This window comes from Paroedura picta, chromosome 14, assembly GCF_049243985.1.
Source record: "Paroedura picta isolate Pp20150507F chromosome 14, Ppicta_v3.0, whole genome shotgun sequence".
Taxonomy (NCBI): Eukaryota; Metazoa; Chordata; class Lepidosauria; order Squamata; family Gekkonidae; genus Paroedura; species Paroedura picta.
In genome coordinates this window covers 5,799,687-5,818,937 of record NC_135382.1, presented here as the reverse complement: position 1 = coordinate 5,818,937, position 19,251 = coordinate 5,799,687, and the positions used below count along the sequence as shown (strand labels likewise).

Genomic DNA, 19,251 nt, shown 5'->3' with positions numbered 1-19,251 from the left:
ACCTGGCGATGCATAGCATCAGCACCGGTTTTGACTTAGCCCTCTCCCCTACAAATTTAGGAATGGGAGGTTTGAAATGCAGTGAGCACATTGACCAGGCCACCGACCATGTTTCCACAGTTGGGGCCTCCATGGACCTTCGTGTCTCACTGCCCTCATATTATTGAACCCCCTCTCGCCGCCATACCTCCCTTGGCCCAGAATTGCTGGAATATTCTCACCGGGCGAGGTCCTAATTCCCCCTTTCTCTACCCTCTCCAGCTGTCACAAGCTCCCTGCATTGCAAAACATTGCCTGTGGAGCCTGGCATCATTGATGGACTGGAATAGCCTAATCTACTAAAAAGTACAAAACCTTGGCAGTGCAGTGGTCTCCCTCTTAACTAGCACTAACCAATCTAACTACCCTCCTGATTGTTACAAACTCAATAGAACTACCCACCCTAACCCATCCACCCTCCCCTCCCCCCTACAACTAACAACTAGATAAAATTACCCTTCAGCGAGGAAGTATTGCCAGATCCCACCTTCCAGGGTTTTCTGGCTTAACCCACTTTCCCTGCCATAGCTAGCTGACTGTACTGATATTAATCTCAATTAATCCCAACAGACAGCAAAATCCTAAAAAAAAAATCAGATGTTAGTCCTGTAAGATTGCAATTTATCACCAGAGGGCGCTGAGACATTGAAGTGATCCAGAATTAAAAGCTTTGGGGTACTGCAACGCTCAGGCGGCCACCTCCGCCAGTAGGCACAACAGGGCATCTGGTGGATGGTATACTGCTTTTGGTGGTGCCCTACTGTCAAGGGCAGATGGACTAACAACTTGCTTCTGGTTTAATAGAAAGCTTTATTGATAGCAGATCAGAACACCTTAACATTCATAGTGAATTCTGGCCAATTCACAGACAACAGACCCTTTTACCAGTTCTTTGCCACCCAAAGTTTCCCAGTTCCCAGAGAGCAAAAGCCCTCCTCCTACAGGTGCTATCCTGGGCTCCTTTCCAGACAATTAGCCAGGCTTGGGTGTTAAGACGGGTGTTAGACAGTTAGACAGTTCCTCCCTTCCCGATAACACAGAACAGCAATTGCTAGTCTAAATTACAATTGAAGCGGGCAGCTCAGCTTTACATAAACAGAGTTACACAGGGATCCTTAAAACTGCACACAATAAACCAAAATGGTGTTACACAGGTCATTGATCACAAATCATGGCAGAGATCAGACGCCTGATGCCATGATCTTCGTTTTCTTGATGTTGTTTCAAGCCAACTTTTGCACTCTCCTCCTTCACCCGCATCAACAGACTCTTTAGTTCCTCTTTGCTTTCTGCCATTAGAGTGGTATCATCTGCATATCTGAGGTTGTTGATATTTCTCCCTGCAATCTTGATCCCAATTTGTGGGATCAGGGGCGACAGTATATAGCCTTGCCAAACTCCTTTCTCAATTTTGAACCAATCAGTGATTCCATGCCTGGTTCTCCCTATTGCTTCTTGAACTGCATAGAGGTTTCTCTAGAGACAGATAAGATGCTCTGGTATTCCCATCTCTTTAAGAACTTGCCACAATTTGTTGTGCTCCACACAATCAAAGGCTTTAGCATAGTCAATGAAGCAGCAGTAGATGTTCTTTTGGAACTCCTTAGCTTTCTCCATGATCCAGCGTATGTTAGCAATTTGATCTCTAGTTGCTCTGCCTCTTTGAAATCCTGCCTGTACTTCTGGAAGTTCTTGGTCCACATATTGCTGGAGCCTAGCTTGTAGGATTTTGAGCATAACTTTGCTAGCATGAGAAATGAGTGCAATGTTGTGGTAGTTTGAACATTCTTTGGCATTGCCCTTCTTTGGGATTGGAATGTAAACTGACCTTTTCCAATCCTGTGGCTATTGTTTAGTTTCCCAAATTTGCAGGCATATCGAGTGTAGCACTTTTACTGCATCGTCTTTTAAGACTTTGAATAGTTTAATTGAAATGCTGTCACCACCACTAGCTTTATTGTTGCTCAGACTTCTTAAGGCCCATTTGACTTCACATTCCAGGATGTCTGGCTCCAAGTCAGTAACTACCCCATCATGATTATTAGGGATGTTAAGCTCGCTCATGTATAGTTCCTCTGTATAATCTTGCCACCTTTTAAAAATCTCTTCTGCTTCTCTGAGATCCCTACCATTTTGGTCATTTATCATACCCATCTTTGCATGAAACGTTCTCTTCATATCTCCAATTTTCTTGAAAAGATCTCTGGTCCTCCCCATTCTATTGTTTTCTTCTATTTGTTTGCACTGTTCCTTTAAGAAAGCATTCTTATCTCTTCTACCTTTTCTCTGGAATTCTGCATTCAGTTGGGTGTATCTTTCTCTTTCTCCCTTGCCTTTCACTTCCCTTCTCTCCTTAGCTATTTGTAAAGCTTCGTCAGACAGCCATTTTGATTTCTTGCATTTCTTTTTCTTTGGGATGGTTTTAGTTGCTATCTCTTGTACAATGTTGCGAACGTCCGTCCATAGTTCTTTAGGCAATCTGTCTATCAAATCTAATTCCTTAAATCTATTTGTCACCTCTACTGTATATTCGTCAGGGATATGATTTAGTTCATACCTGAGTGGCCTAGTGCTTTTCCCTACTTTCTTCAATTTAAGCTTAAATTTTGCAACAAGAAGCTGATAATCTGAACCACAATCAACTCCTGGTCTTGTTTTTATTGACTGGATAGACCTCTCCATCTTTGGCTGCACAGCACATAGTCAATCTGATTTCTGTGTTGACTGTCTGGTGATGTCCGTATGTAGACTCATCTCTTAGGTTGTTGGAAAAGAGTGTTTGCTATGACTATTGTATTCTCTTGATAAAATTCTACCAGCCTGTGCCCTGCTTCATTTTGTACTCCAAGGCCAAACTTCCCTGTTATCCTAGTTATCTTTTGGCTTCCTACTTTAGCATTCCCATTCGCCATGATGATAAGCATTCAAATTCCCAATAATGATAAGCACATCATTTTTTGGCATTGCTTCTAGAAGGTTTTGTAGGGCTTCATAGAACTGGTCAACTTCATCCTCTTCAGCAGCAGTGGTTAGACCTGGATTACTGTGATGTTGAATGGTTTGCCTTGGATTCGAACTGAGATCATTCTGTCATTTTCGGGATTGTATCCCAAGACTGCTTTTCCTACCCTCTGACTGATTATGAAAGCTACTCCATTTCTTCTGCGAGATTCTTGTCCACAGTAGTATACCTGATGGTCATCTGAATTAAATTCACCCATTCCTGTCCCTTTTAGTTCACTTATTCCTAAAATGTTGATGTTCAGTCTTGTTATCTCTCGTTTGACCACGTCCAACTTGCCTTGATTCATGGATCTGACGTTACAGGTTCCTATGGAATAAAAATCTTTACAGCATCGGACTGTCTTTTCGCCTCTAGTTACTTCCACAACTGAGCGTCCTTTCGGCTTTGGCCCGGTCTATTCATTCATTCTGTAGCTATTCGTACTAGCCGTCTGCTCATCCCCAGTAGCATATTGGACACCTTCCGACCTGAGGGGCTCATCTTCCAGCATCATATCCTTTTGCCTTATGGAACTGTCCTTAGAGTTTTCATGGCAAAAATACTGCAGTGTTTTGCCATTTCCTTCTCCAGTGGATCACATGTTGTCAGAGCTGTATGATCTTTCCGTCTTGGGTGGCCCTGCACGGCATAGCTCATAGCTTCACTGAGCTACGCAAGCCCCCTTGCCACGACAAGGCAGCGATCCTTGAAGGGGGAGAACAACATTTATAAACAACATTTTTACTTGACAATATTCTTAGAATCTAAAACCCCAAATTTAAACACAACCCCTTAAAAAGGAAATATAGAATACAAGATGTTGATATGCAGATGATGCCACTCTAATGGCAGAAAGTGAAGAGGAACTAAAGAGCCTGTTGATGCGGGTGAAGGAGGAGAGTGCAAGAGTTGGCTTGAAACTCAACATCAAGAAAACAAAGATCATGGCATCCGGCCCTCTCAATTCCTGGCAAATAGAAGAAATTGAGATAGTGACAGATTTTATTTTCGTGGGCTCCAAGATCACTGCAGATGGGGACTGCAGCAAAAAAATTAAAAGACGTTTGTTCCTGGGGAGAAAAGCTATGGCAAATCTAGACAGCATCCTAAAAAGCAGAGACATCATCCTGCCAACAAAAGTGCGTCTAATCAAGGCTATGGTATTTCCAGTCGTACTGTATGGCTGTGAAAGTTGGACAATAAGGAAGGCCGAGCGTCAAAGAATTGAGGGTTTTGAACTCTGGTGCTGGAGAAGACTCTTGCGAGTCCCTTGGACTGCAAGGTGAACAAACCGGTCAGTCCTAGAGGAGATTAGCCCTGACCTAAGGAGCAGACCAGATCCTGATGATGAAACTCAAATACTTTGGCATCCTCCTGAGAAGGAAGGACTCCCTGGAGAAGAGCCTAATGCTGGGAGCGATTGAGGGCAAAAGAAGAAGGGGACGACAGAGAATGAGGTGGCTGGATGGAGTCACTGAACAGTAGGTGCAAACTTAAATGGACTCCGGGGAATGGAGGACAGGAAGTAGAGGACAGGAAGGCCTGGAGGATTATTGTCTATGGGGTCACGATGGGTCGGACATGACTTCGCACCAAACAACAACAACAACACAATACAGCAGTCAGAATTAGTAGATAAATTACATAAGACTTTTGGCAGGTTTAAGATCCAGGATTGGACTGGGTTTCTAAGCGCAACTGTCAACAGTCCATGTATCATTATTACCATCAAAAATGATGGGTGTGGAGGATGCATTCTCCTCCTGGGGCGAGGACATCTTGCTGGGTGAGATTCCACCGTCGGATCAAGGGAGGCAGGAACTTCACAGTTCTTCTTCCTGTCCCTAGGTGGCCTCACCCGGCCTCTTCAGTTCGGTTTCTGCCTCGGAGGGAGAGCAGTTGAGCTGAGAGATCCCGAATTGAATTCAGTCTATTCTTCTTCTATTTACTTCAGTCTGATCTACTTACCTTTTGTGGAAAATACCTGTGTGTTTGTCAGTCTCCGTTTGTCTCTCCTCTTTGGAAAAAAAAAAAAAATTCCCCCCCCCCTTCCACCTTGTTGAAGGCTCGGCTCTGGAGAAGGCCGTTAAAGGCAAACCTCCCAGCGAAGCCCCTTTGCCGGCTCCGCTCTGTGCCATGGCAGACGACCTCCTGTCCGACGGAGAACTGGAGGCACCGATGGAACCAACAGAGCAGGAGCACAAGATGCTGGAGGGCGCGCCGCAGGCCGTCCCTAAACCAGCCACCGCGGAGCCAAGCCGCCAAGCGGCAAAACGCCGCAAGAAGACAGAAGCGCGGGAAAAAAGCAAGGAGAAGATGCGCGGCGGCCATTTTGATGAAAATCGGGCGGGAAGCTCCGCAGCTGCGGCCCGGTCCACGCTTGCTCGCGAGGAGACCGGAGCCGAGATGGACGGAGAGGAGAGTCAATCCAGGGATACAGTAAGGCCCAGTGGGCAACATTTATTGTCAAAGGAACTTATTGCTTGTATTTCAGAGGTGGTGCAAGCACAGCTAGAGAAAAGGGAAAAAGGGCCTGAGGGGCATAGATATTACAGGCAGGCTTCCCCTGACTCAGAGAGGGAGGAATATGGGGATTTGGCCGAGCATAGACCTTCCTGGCCCACAAAGGCAGCGCGCAAAAGACCCCATTGGAGCCCTGACAGGGGGGATTATCCTTCCACAGCAGATGAATCCTCAGTTAAGGAAGATGGGGAATTTTTATCTGATGAAGAAGTGATTGAGATTATGGAATTACCTGAGGTATCCAAAAGATTTTTTAAACCAGAAGACTATCAGTATCTCTTATCAAAATGCCTTAACGCATTAGATTTAAAATGGAAACAGGGAACGGAGGATCCAGAGGATCAGGACCCCAGGAGGCCTTATGGCAACAAAGAATACTTTCCCCCAGAGGAGGATGTCCCTAGAAACTTTCCCCTACCAGTATTTTTCGAGAAAAAATTTAGAGCAGAATGGGAAAAGCCCATGGCAAACAGACAGTTGCCAGCGTATGCAAAAAAGCTGTACACGATGCCTGATTATGCAGAAGAGATTTTAAGAACACCAATTGTGGATGCCCCGGTAGTAGGGCTGCAATCCTATGGTCTTCTTTCAGAGGATGACCAGGGGTCTGTGAGGGATGTAATGGATAAAAAGGCGGACTTTGCCTTACGTAAAACCCATGAAACCTTAGCTATGTCTATAAGAGCGTCCTCTATAGCATCAATTGTGTCAAGGGCCACAATCATGTGGGTAAAGAAGCTGATCCAGCTACTACCAGACCCAGATAAGAGGGTGGCAGAAGGAATGAATAGAGTGCTAAAAGCAGCCTGTTTTTCAGCAGATGCCACCTTAGATGCATCTATCTTCAACGCCAGAGCCATGGCCACTGCGGCAGCACGGAGAACACTGTGGCTGAGAGCATGGCAGGCGGACACCAAAGCAAAGTCAATCGTCACGGCGTATCCATTTCATGGATCCAAGCTCTTCGGGGAGTCCTTGGATAAGGTCCTCGTGGAGACACGTGATAAAAAGAGAGTAATGCCACGGAACCTGAGGAGAACAGATAGGCGGTTCTCCCAACTCACAGGTAACTCCTTTCGTTCCTTTGGTTCATACGGCAGACAGAGACAGGACAGGAGATCTGGCTGGCCCAACAACAGACAGTCCTTCAGGGGTAGTTACCCCAACAGGTTCCAGAGAGGACACCCTCCTCCGAAACAGGAAAGAGACGGGAAGCCTCACAAGGCGTGACTCCATCGTCCCAGTGGGAGGAAGACTAGCCCGATTCTTGGAACAGTGGACAAGATACCAAGCGGACAGCTGGTCATTGGAAATTATAGAAAAGGGCTACGCCATCGAATTCCAAAAAATCCCACCAAACCACTTCCTACAGTCGCCCCACCCAAAATCCAAACAAAAGCTGGAAAGAACCCAAGCCGCCATACAACACCTGATAGACATCGAGGCAATAGAACCCGTACCTCACGGAGAGGAAAGGACGGGGGTCTACTCGGTGTTTTTCACAGTACCAAAATCCAACGGGGATTGGCGAGCAATCCTAGACCTAAAATTTCTAAATCGCTTCATAAAACTTCGTCATTTCAGGATGGAAACACTCAAATCCATCACAGAAGCGATACAAAGAGGAGAGTACCTCACATCACTAGACCTCACAGAAGCGTACCTGCATGTCCCGATCCGACACGGTCACAGGAAATTTCTCAGGTTCTGCGTGGGCCAGAACCACTACCAATACAAAGCTTTACCATTTGGACTCTCGACCGCACCCAGAGTTTTCTCAAAGCTGTTAATCGCGCCGGTGGCCTACCTGCGAAAGCAGGGAATTCACCTGCATCCATATTTGGACGACTTGTTGCTGAGAGCCCAGTCCCATCAGCAAGCGGTCAGCCACACCACTATCGCGATGCAAATCCTTCAAGACTTCGGATTCATCGTGAATCTCCAAAAAAGTTCCCTGACTCCGTCCCAGTCCCTTCAACACCTGGGCGTACAAATAGACACGGTAGCGTCCAGGCTCTTCATGACAGAAGAAAAAATACAAAAAAACAAAAGATTGGCAAATCAGATAATAAAGGGAAGAACGTCACCCCTGATGACGCTAGCGAGCATGATGGGCATCTTGGTATCGAACCTCCCTACGGTGCAATGGGGGAGACTACATTCCCGCCGACTCCAGGGCTTATTACGCCCATTCCAACACCAAATATCAATAAGACTGGACAAGAAAGTGAAGGTACCAATAGACATCAAAACCAGTCTAACCTGGTGGACCAACAACGCCAACCTGTCCAAGGGAAAGCTATTCGGTCCCAGGAAGGAAAAACAACTGTTCACGGACGCAAGTCTGAGAGGTTGGGGAGCCACGCTAGAGACCCAATCAGCCCAAGGAAGATGGTCCTCAGAGGAGTCGAAACTCCCAATAAACATCCTGGAAATGAAGGCGGTACGCAGAGCGTTACACCACTTCAGTTGTCAACTAAAGCACACTCACGTGTTGGTCAGAACAGACAACATAGCAACCAAAGCCTACCTGAACAACCAAGGAGGGTCCAGGTCCTCAAACCTCCACAGGGAAGCCATGCAGACCTTGGCCTGGGCGGAAGCCAACCTGTCATCAATACGGGCAGAATACATAAAAGGAAAAGAAAACGTCCAAGTAGACTGGCTGAGCAGAGCGACAGTGTCCACGGCCGAATGGCGGTTGAAACCGCAAATCTTCACCTGGTTAACATCAGTCCTAGGCCAACCAAAGCTGGACCTATTTGCGACAGCAGAAAACAGCCAGATGCCCAGGTTCTTCTCCAGGTACTTCCATCCTGCAGCGGAAAACACAGATGCCCTGTTGGCCCAGTGGCCGGAGGGCCTGCTTTACGCCTTCCCTCCATTTCCGATAATAACACGCCTGCTGGCAAGAGTCAGAGAACTCAGGGCGGAGGTGATACTGATAGCTCCCAGATGGCCTCGTCGACCGTGGTTCTCGACCCTAGTGCGCATGTCGGTGAGGGAACCTCTGCTGTACAGCCGGACATGCTTCAACAAGGGCCCATTTGGCATCCGGACCCGGAATGGCTTCAACTGACCGCCTGGAGGTTGAGCGGGGCCACCTCTTAACTGAAGGCTACAGTACAGAAGTAGTCGAGACGATCATGGCATCCAGACGCCAGTCCACCAATAGGATCTACAATGCCTCTTGGAAGGCGTTCGTTCGCTGGTGCAAAAGGAAGAAGGTGAATCACCTGACTCCAAGACTGCGAGATGTGCTGCAGTTCCTGCAAGATGGTATGGCAAAGCAACTGAGGGTGGCCACCCTCCGCCGGCAGGTAGCAGCATTAGTTTCTGTCCTTCCAAACTTTAAAGGAAAACCTATTTCCAAGCATCCTCATATTGTCCGCTTCCTAAAAGGAGCCACCCAAATCCAGGGCCCAGTTACTCATAGGTTCCCCACTTGGAACCTGAATAAAGTCCTAACGGGAATGACTAAACATCCCTTCGAGCCCATAATGGACATATCTTTAAAACACCTGAGAATGAAGACGATCTTCTTAACGGCAGTGACATCGGCCAGAAGGATATCAGAGCTGGCAGCTCTATCGGTCAGAAAGGAGCTCTGTATCTTTCATAAAGATAAGGTGGTACTAAGAACGGATCCAGCCTTCAAGCCAAAGGTGCTATCCAGTTTCCATCTTGGTCAAGACCTAATCCTACCATCCTTTTGTCCTAACCCGGTTCATCCCAAGGAGATAACTTGGCACACCCTAGACGTGCGGCGAGCCTTAAAGGCCTATATTATCAGAACAGAGAACATAAGAAAGTCCGACTCGTTATTCGTGTCCATTGCAGCTCCCAACCAGGGTTCGAAGCTGTCCAGCAGGGCTATTGGTAGTTGCCTTAGAGCGGCCATTGCTGAAGCATACGTGGCTCAGAAGTTGACCCCGCCACGGGGTATTACAGCTCATTCAGTACGGAGCACAGCAACGTCAGCGGCCTTGTTTGGCAGAGCATCGATTCTCGAAATATGCAGAGCAGCAACATGGGCTAACGCCTCAACATTCATTCGCCATTACAAGATAGACGTGTACAGCTCAGCCGAAGCGGCGTTTGGGCGAAGAGTGCTGCAAAATGTAATCAACACAGATGACGATGGCCCACCCTAAATTTTGCGGACTGCTATGGGAGGTCCCAGCAAGATGTCCTCGCCCCAGGAGGAGAATGACCATTGAATACTTACCGTGAAGGGTCCTTCTCTCCTGGGGTATAAGAGGACATCTTGATCCCTCCCTGCCATCGTCAAGCGAAGAAAAAGAGGTTACCTGGCCGTAAGGCATCGGGAAGTTAACCCAGAGCAGGGTTTTCGGCATGTGTCTTGATATGTCATAAGGTGCTTGTTTCGTTTTTGTTCACTGTGACATGTCTTTTGTTCTTCTTCTGCTAAGAGGTTCCTAGATTATATGTTGTAGTTAAGAAAATGCCTGTGATCAGCTATGGCAGTGGGCGAACTGAAGAGGCCGGGTGAGGCCACCTAGGGACAGGAAGAAGAACTGTGAAGTTCCTGCCTCCCTTGATCCGACGGTGGAATCTCACCCAGCAAGATGTCCTCTTATACCCCAGGAGAGAAGGACCCTTCACGGTAAGTATTCAATGGTCATTCTGCCCCTGTTCAAAGTTCATTTTTTAAGTCCAAAAGCTCTGCCTTTCTCGGGGAGGATTCTACCCTTGTCAGGGCAGAGATTCACCTCATAATTCCCATAACACCACAAAGTCAGAGTCCAGTGGCACTAGTACAACTATGAACGATTTACTCAAAGGGCCCCAATCCACGGAATGTCCAGGCACTGCGCCCTCTCTGTTTTCCTTGTGCAGAAAGTCTGGATTATGGGGGGATGCACTTCAGGTCCCAACAGTGAGCAGGAAACAAGCTCCAAGCCACAACTTCATCCCTCTCCCCTTTTCTTTTGAACTGGAACGTATAGAAAAATTTACAGGGAACCATGATCCTGCAGTAGAAACCTTGTTCCCCTCAGGAACACACAGCCACAGATGCCGAGGTGGGAAGCGGTTGGGGACAGCTTTGGCCGCTCTTCCCCACCGAGGAGTCAGGAAACAGGGCTCTGTAGGCATGCACTGCTGGGAGCTTGGCTGGAGGGAAACAAAATTCCTCTGGGTTGACGCTGGTGGTGGATGGCTTCACCAGGGGCACATCCAGCCGCCCTGGTTCAGGGCAAAGAAGTACTCCCTTCACGGAAGGCACTCTGACAACTCTGACGAGTAGGCAGCGGGTTCGATCCCTTTCCCCTTTTCCTCCCAAGAAGCCGAGCTCAGGGCAACGGGTTTCCCCCTCCCCCCTTCCTTTTGGTAAAGTCAGTCTGAGGGGTAGGGATTGACTCTTTGAACGCTCTACGATGCTCAGCCTGGCATTGACAGGCACGCTCCCACACTTAGGAAGCTCTCCCTCACGTCGCTCTGCCAGGGTCTTGTCATAGACCGTGAAGCAATTTTCATTCTCAAGGGAAGGCACCGTCCCGGCCTCCCGGTGCTCGGCTGGGCTTCTCAAACAGGGACAATTGGTTGGGCCAGGCACTCAGCAGGGTGGACAGAAGGCTCTGGCTTCCAGACAACACATTCTCTGCATGCCACATATACTCACCCTTGCCCGGGACATTCTCGAACCGTTCATTTGTAATCCAAAGAGGCAGTGCAGCCGCAGCGCTTTCATCTAGCAGTCTCCACTGGATAGAAAGGTTCCCTTTTTTGGAACTCTCTCCATTCTGCCATGTTCTGGGCCCTGGGCGGCATATCCAAGCCTGCCAGCCTTCCCCAGAGCCCACTTCTAGCAACGAGGTTCAGTCTTTGGCCCAGGGAAAAGGCAGCACTCAGGATTCTATTGATGTGGGCAATTTCCTCCCTCCTCCCAGAGCAATGGCGGCCTGGCCTGGGTCCAAGACTTTTCTTAGGAGGGGCCACATCTATCTGGACATGAAAAGACAGGGTGCCACTCACCAATCTCCCAGGGGTGGAGTCCACATGGCAATCAGTGGGCATCGCCCTCGAGGCTTCACACATTTCCAAATTCTCCGGGAGCAGGGCCCCCCTGCCTTCTTTTTCTCACCAGAAATTCGCAATGGGAGAGCTGTTTTGAGAGTGGAGATGACTCCTGCTGGCCAACTCGTTTCAGCCATGAAGCATGGAGTTTCCCAGTCTTCCACTGGTGCCTTTCTATGAAGACCAGCACTCTCTTCTGTAGAGCCATTTCCCATTCCCCGGAGAGCCCCTTCCTCCATCTCTGTCGCCAAGTCAATGGGGTCAGCCTTCCCCGCTATTGAATCTGGCTCTCCAGCTGAGCCATTTGTAAGCCCTTCTTCCCAGGGGCCCGATCCTTTGGTTTCTGTGGCCAGTGCAATCCTCTCACTGCGTGCAGCCGACAACATCTTCCAGACAATTGGAGTCACCACGGCCAGGCAGGGGAGGAATTGGGCAACTTTCAATTCTCGGGGGCAGTCCCTTCTGCCCTCCATCTCAGCACAGTCCCACAACCACTATGCCCGAGGGACAATCCCGGCTGGAGCGTTTCCCTCGCTGAGGGTAGCAGGCTGCATACCAGGCTGCTTCTTGGGGCAGCTGGGATTGGCTCGTTTGGGATGAAGGGAGGGGGCACCAGTCCCTCTTCGGTTGGGCCCACCAGACAGTCCGAGCCCTTCCCTCCTTGCTTCTCTCCCTCTTCAGTCTCAGTCAGCAGTCCTTCCAAAGACTTCTCCTCCAGGGCCATCTGCCCACATGGGGGATGATTGGGAGCCAGAACCACTGATTGCTGGGGGGTGACCGGCTCTCCCGCAGGCTATGCCGCCAGTCCTGTAGGCCTCTCGGAGCAGGAGCGACCAGCCCTCCGGGCCGCAACACCGGACACCCCATCTCAGCCAAGAAAAAATCTCACCCCTCTCTGATGTTCTGCATCAGGAGCCACCGTTAGGGTCGCCAGCCAGTTTCCTATGCACTCCATCTGCTCGCGAAGCTCCAGATTTTCTAGGGCAATTGCTGTCTTGCCATCGGTGGTCCCGCGGTGCAGGCCCTGGCCCCATTCAATGTCCTCCAGGCCAGCGTCCAAACCACTTTCTTTATTCCTTCCTGGGATTTTCGGGGCAACCTCCTCTGTCTCTATTCCCAATACTGTGGACAGATCAGTTGCAGTTCCTTCTTTCCCAATGAAAGATGCAAGGGGACCTTTGGCGGGGACTATTGCCTCCTTGAGGGCTGGGATCACAGGGGAGTTTTGGATAATTCCATGGGCCTTTCCCTCTGCCATTTCGGCCGGCAGGGATTGCAGTTTCTCCATGTCCTCATCCCAATGCGAGAGCAGACGGGAACCTCATCCTCTTCGTCCTCTCCCGAGCTGGCATTGTCCCATTACACCTTGGGGTCGAGGGGCATCCATGTCACTCCAGAACAGACAGGGATGTCATCCTCTTCATCCGAGCTGGCACCCGTCCCACTTGGTCCAGGGGATGATGGGCAGGCATACTTCTTTGGGAAGCACTCCCGGCACAGCAGGGACCCCCGTTTATTGAACCGCTTGCCGCTTTTCTGGCGTCGGGATCCAACGATATGTGCTGGCGCACAGCAAACTTTGATGGTTTCTGTGCTGTTCTGAGGAAAGGCTCCTGCCTTCTCCTCTTTAAAAAGTGGCTTGGGATCCATTTCCCAAAAGTTTGGGAGAACGGTTGTGAGAATCGACTGACTGTCAAGGGCAGACAGACTAACAATTTGCTTCTGGTTTCATAGAAAGCTTTATTGATAGCAGATCAGAACACCTTAACACTCATAGTCGATTCTGGCCAATTTACAGACAACAGACACTTTTACCAGTTCTTTCCCGCCCAAAGTTGCCCAGTTCCCAGAGAGCAAAAGCCCCCCTCCCACAGGTGCCCTTTCCAGACAATAGCCAGGCCGTTGTGACTTTGGGTGTTAGACAGTTCCTCCCTTCCCGATAACACAGAACAGCAGTTGCTAGTCTAAATTACAGTTTGAAACGGGCAGCTCAGGGTTACATAAACAGAATTACACAGAGATCCTTAAAATAACACACAATAAACCAAAATGGTGTTACACGGGTCATTGATCACAAATCATGTCAGAGATCAGACGCCTGATCCTGACAACCAGATGGCCATGCTCTCAACCAAGTCCCAACCAATACCAACATGCTCCACCCCACTGATCTCTGGTGCAGGGAGAGCCGTGTAGGAGAAAGCCTCCCGGACATTGATAGCCACACCCCCTACCCTCCTATGAGTCTGAGAGTGGTACAGGACTGAAAACTCAGGCAGGGCTAGTTCTTTCAAGGCGACTGTCTCACCTTCCCGCACCCAGGGTTTGGTCAAGCAAGCAAGGTCGGCCCCTGACTCTGCAAAGAACTCCTGCAAAGTCATAGAATTAGAATCATAGAATAATAGCGTTGGAAGGCACCTCATGATCGACCTGTTGTTGATCAACCTTGTGTTGCATAGGACCAAAATCAGATCCTCCTTAACCTCCACCATCACATTTCTGGGGATGGGATGGAGATTAGAAGAGGAGTGAGCACACCTGGGGCCATGGCCATGTCTCCACGATTGGGCCCCACACAGGACACCAGTGCTCCCTGCTTTTCTGTTTTCCAACCTCCTCCCCCAACCATAGCACCTCTGGCCCATGAATGTTGGAATCCCCCCCCCCCCGCACAATGTTCCCTCTTTCCTCATGCCCCTGTCGAGAGAGGACTGACTGCCTAACTCACCTACTGAGCTATGTTCCCTTCCCAGCTGCACTAACCCACCCTAACCCCCCTGACCCTTCACCACCCCCGTATTAACTACCCAACCCCCCCCCCACCTAATCTAGCAGCTAGTGGTACAAGGTTGGGTAACAGGAGAAGGCCAGATCCTGCCTAAAAAAATAGGGGTTCTGTCAGCCTTTCCCCTGGCCTGATATTCCCAGGGCAGCCGAACCCAAGTCTGCTTATCCTTCCTCTCTTGAAAAAACAAAAGGAACAACCCCCCCTCCAGTCTCAGGCCAGGCCAGGAGCAACAGGAATGAGCTAGAATAGCTTTGGCCAGATATTCTTCTTGTCGCCACTGGTGGACACATAAGAAGAATTTCAGGATGTCATGAGAGTTGAAAAAATAGTTCTTGTAAAACGCTGTTGTGCAGTTGTGGCAGATGTGATTTAATTTGTCCTTTCTTTTTTTAGCCATGCCAAAGAAATTCTCCATTGTTTGAAGAATAAGTATTTCAAGGAGCTTGAGAACCAGGTGGTAGATGGTCAAATAATTGAGATGCCACAACCATTAAACTGGTAAGGTTACTTTGCATAATACTTCGTACACTTTGCAAGTTTTTAACCTGCTTTGCTGTTTAAGTGTAACTGTTAGCAAAGGCATCTTAGATCATTACATAGTCTGACAGACAGTGGTTCTCCAGGGCAGACAGGGACCTCACTTGCATCACCCACTCAATAGTTTTATCTGGAGATGTGTGTGTGTGTGTGTACGTGCGTGCGCGCGTGTGTGGGGGGGTTCTGATTTGGTTTGAGGCGGCTTTTCATATCTTTAAATATCTAATGCAAATAAAACTACTTATGAAGAGTTTGTGAGAAATGCTGTTGCCTGAATTTAAAACATACTTATAACAGGGTTAAGTTTTTATAATCCCTTTCATATTAAATTATTGCTATTAAGGATTTGTTGTTGTTGTTGTTATGTGCGAAGTCGTGTCCGACCCATCGCGACCCCATGGACAATGATCCTCCAGGCCTTCCTGTCCTCTACCATTCCCTGGAGTCCTTTTAAGTTTGCACCTACTGCTTCAGTGACTCCATCCATCCACCTCATTCTCTGTCGTCCCCTTCTTCTTTTGCCCTCGATCACTCCCAGCATTAGGCTCTTCTCCAGGGAGTCCTTCCTTCTCATGAGGTGGCCAAAGTATTTGAGTTTCATCTTCAGGATCTGGCCTTCTAAAGAGCAGTCAGGGCTGATCTCCTCTAGGACTGACCGGTTTGTTCGCCTTGCAGTCCAAGGGACTCGCAAGAGTCTTCTCCAGCACCAGAGTTCAAAAGCCTCAATTCTTTGACGCTCGGCCTTCCTTATGGTCCAACTTTCGCAGCCATACATTGCAACTGGGAATACCATAGCCTTGACTAAACGCACTTTTGTTGGTAGGCTGATGTCTCTGCTTTTTAGGATGCTGTCTAGATTTGCCATAGCTTTCCTCCCTAGGAGCAAGCGTCTTTTAATTTCTTTGCTGCAGTCCCCATCTGCAGTGATCTTGGAGCCGAGGAAAATAAAATCTGTCACTATCTCCATTTCTTCCCCATCTATTTGCCAGGAATTGAGAGGGCCGGCTGCCATGATCTTTGTTTTCTTGATGTTGAGTTTCAAGCCAACTTTTGCACTCTCCTCCTTCACCCGCATCAACAGGCTCTTTAGTTCCTCTTCACTTTCTGCCATTAGAGTGGTATCATCTGCATATCTGAGGTTGTTGATATTTCTCCCTGCAATCTTGATCCCAATTGGTGACTCCTCTAATCCCGCCTTTCTCATGATGTGCTCCGCATACAAGTTAAATAGGCAAGGCGACAGTATACAGCCTTGCCGAACTCCTTTCTCAATTTTGAACCAATCCGTGATTCCATGTTCAGTTCTCACTGTTGCTTCTTGACCTGCATATAAATTTCTCAAGAGACAAATAAGATGCTCTGGTATTCCCATCTCTTTAAGAACTTGCCACAATTTGTTGTGCTCCACACAATCAAAGGCTTTAGCATAGTCAATGAAGCAGAAGTAGATGTTCTTCTGGAACTCCCTAGCTTTTTCCATGATCCAGTGTATGTTGGCAATTTGATCTCTAGTTCCTCTACCTCTTCGAAATCCTGCCTGTACTTCTGGAAGTTCTCGGTCCACATATTGCTGGAGCCTAGCTTGTAGGATTTTGAGCATAACTTTGCTAGCATGAGAAATGAGTGCAATGGTGCGGTAGTTTGAACATTCTTTGGCATTGCCCTTCTTTGGGATTGGAATGTAAACTGACCTTTTCCAATCCTGTGGCCATTGCTGAGTTTTCCAAATTTGCTGGCATATTGAGTGTAGCACTTTTACTGCATCGTCCTTTAAGATTTTGAATAGTTCAACTGGAATGCTGTCACCACCACTAGCTTTATTGTTGCTCAGACTTCCTAAGGCCCATTTGACTTCACATTCCAGGATGTCTGGCTCCAGGTCAGTAACTACCCCACTGTGGTCATCAGGGATGTTAAGCTCGCTCTTGTATAGTTCTTCTGTATAATTTTGCCACCTTTGCTTAATCTCTTCTGCTTCTGTGAGGTCCCTACCATTTTGGTCCCTTATCATACCCATCTTTGCATGAAACGTTCTCTTCATATCTCCAATTTTCTTGAAAAGATCTCTGGTCCTCCCCATTCTATTGTTTTCTTCTATTTGTTTGCACTGTTCATTTAAGAAGGCATTCTTATCTCTTCTAGCTTTTCTCTGGAATTCTGCATTCAATTGGGTGTATCTTTCTCTTTCTCCCTTGCCTTTCACTTCCCTTCTCTCCTTAGCTATTTGTAAAGCTTCCTCAGACAGCCATTTTGATTTCTTGCATTTCTTTTTCTTTGGGATGGTTTTAGTTGCTACCTCTTGTACAATGTCGCGAACCTCCGTCCATAGTTCTTCAGGCACTCTGTCTATCAGATCTAATTCCTTAAATCTATTTGTCACCTCTACTGTATATTCGTCGGGGATATGATTTAGTTCGTACCTGAGTGGCCTAGTGCTTTTCCCTACTTTCTTCAATTTAAGCCTAAATTTTGCAACAAGAAGCTCATGATCTGAACCACAATCAGCTCCTGGTCTTGTTTTTATTGCCTGTATAGAACTTTTCCATCTTTGGCTGCAGAGTACATAGTCAATCTGATTTCTGTGTTGACCGTCTGGTGATGTCCATGTGTAGAGTCGTCTCTTGGATTGTTGGAAAAGAGTGTTTGCTATGACCATTGTATTCTCTTGACAAAATTCTACCAGCCTGTGCCCTGCTTCATTTTGTACTCCAAGGCCAAACTTGCCTGTTATCCCAGTTATCTTTTGGCTTCCTACTTTAGCATTCCAATCCCCCATGATGATAAGCACATCATTTTTTGGCGTTGCTTCTATAAGGTGTTGTAGGGCTTCATAGAACTGATCAACTTCATCCTCTTCAGCAGCAGTGGTTGGGGCATAGACCTGGATCACTGTGATGTTGAATGGTTTGCCTTGGATTCGAACTGAGATCATTCTGTCATTTTGGGGATTGTATCCCAAGACTGCTTTTCCTACTCTCTTATTGATTATGAAGGCTACTCCATTTCTTCTGCGAGATTCTTGTCCACAGTAGTATACCTGATGGTCATCTGAATTAAATTCACCCATTCCTGTCCATTTTAGTTCACTGATTCCTAAAATGTCGATGTTCAGTCTTCTCATTTCTTGTTTAACCACGTCCAGCTTGCCTTGATTCATGGATCTGACGTTCCAGGTTCCTATGGAATAAAAATCTTTACAGCATCGGACTGTCTTTTCGCCACCAGTTACTTCCACAACTGAGCGTCCTTTCGGCTTTGGCCCAGCCGCTTTATTCATTCTGGCGCTACTCGTACTAGCTGTCTGCTCATCCCCAGTAGCATATTGGACACCTTCCGACCTGAGGGGCTCATCTTCCGGCGTCATATCGTTATGCCTATTGGAACTGTCCATAGAGTTTTCATGGCAAAGATACTGGAGTGGTTTGCCATTGCCTTCTCCAGTGGATCACCTTTTGTCAGAGCTCTCAGCTATGACCTGTCCGTCTTGGGTGGCCCTGCACGGCATAGCTCATAGCTTCACTGAGCTACGCAAGCCCCCTTGCCACAACAAGGCAGCGATCCTTGAAGGGGGATTAAGGATAAGGATAGCATTTTCTATCACATTTTTATTGTAGCTGATTGCCACACTTTAGTCACTTGTGGTAATTTGAGTTCTTGTATCCTCCATACACAAAATGAATCCATGAGCCTACTGACAAAATTGCAATGGGGTGTTTTGTTATTCCTCTTCAGATCTTGATGACACTCTATGCAGATCATTTTTTTTTCCAGGTATCCAGAAGAGTTAGCGTGGCACACAAACCTAAGCAGAAAAGTCCTGCGTAAGTCTCCACAGCTAGAAAAATTTCATCACTTCCTTGTTAGCGAAACAGAATGTGTAAGTACATTAATGTATTTGTCAGATTTTTCACATTTTGCTTTCTTGGGCACTCTTTGCTTCAAGAAGTCTTCATCCCATCTAGGATCACAGTTTGCTGAAGCAGCGGTCTTCAGCCTAAGGGGCCATGCAGTCCAGCCTGCTTGGTCATGAACTGCTGTAGGGCCTCCACTTTTTTCTTTTGCTGTCCTCTGGAAGCCCCTGTTACTTCCACCCACTGTATGCAGAACAAAGGCTCATACCATCTTTCGCTCTGTGCACACACATCACAGAAGGAGCAGTAGGATGGTGAGGCAAGAACACTCAGGGGTGGAGAGGGTTCCTTCATAGCTCATCTGTAAATGTTCCTGTAAATGTTATCTTAGGATTTCATTCTACAGCTCTCTTGGTTCACTACCCACAGTCCTAACCTTGATCCTAGTTAAGTCATAAATCAAGATTCTC

General features: G+C 47.7%; 1 protein-coding gene across 1 annotated transcript in view; it reads left to right on the top strand.

Moving 5' to 3' along the window:
• NSUN2 (NOP2/Sun RNA methyltransferase 2) overlaps positions 1–19,251 on the top strand; it is a 104,993-nt gene that overhangs the window by 40,933 nt on the left and 44,809 nt on the right. The window contains exons 4-5 of the mRNA XM_077310725.1: positions 14,787–14,891; positions 18,702–18,807. Coding sequence (XP_077166840.1) covers positions 14,787–14,891; positions 18,702–18,807 — 211 coding nt within the window. The remainder of the gene's footprint in view (positions 1–14,786; positions 14,892–18,701; positions 18,808–19,251) is intronic.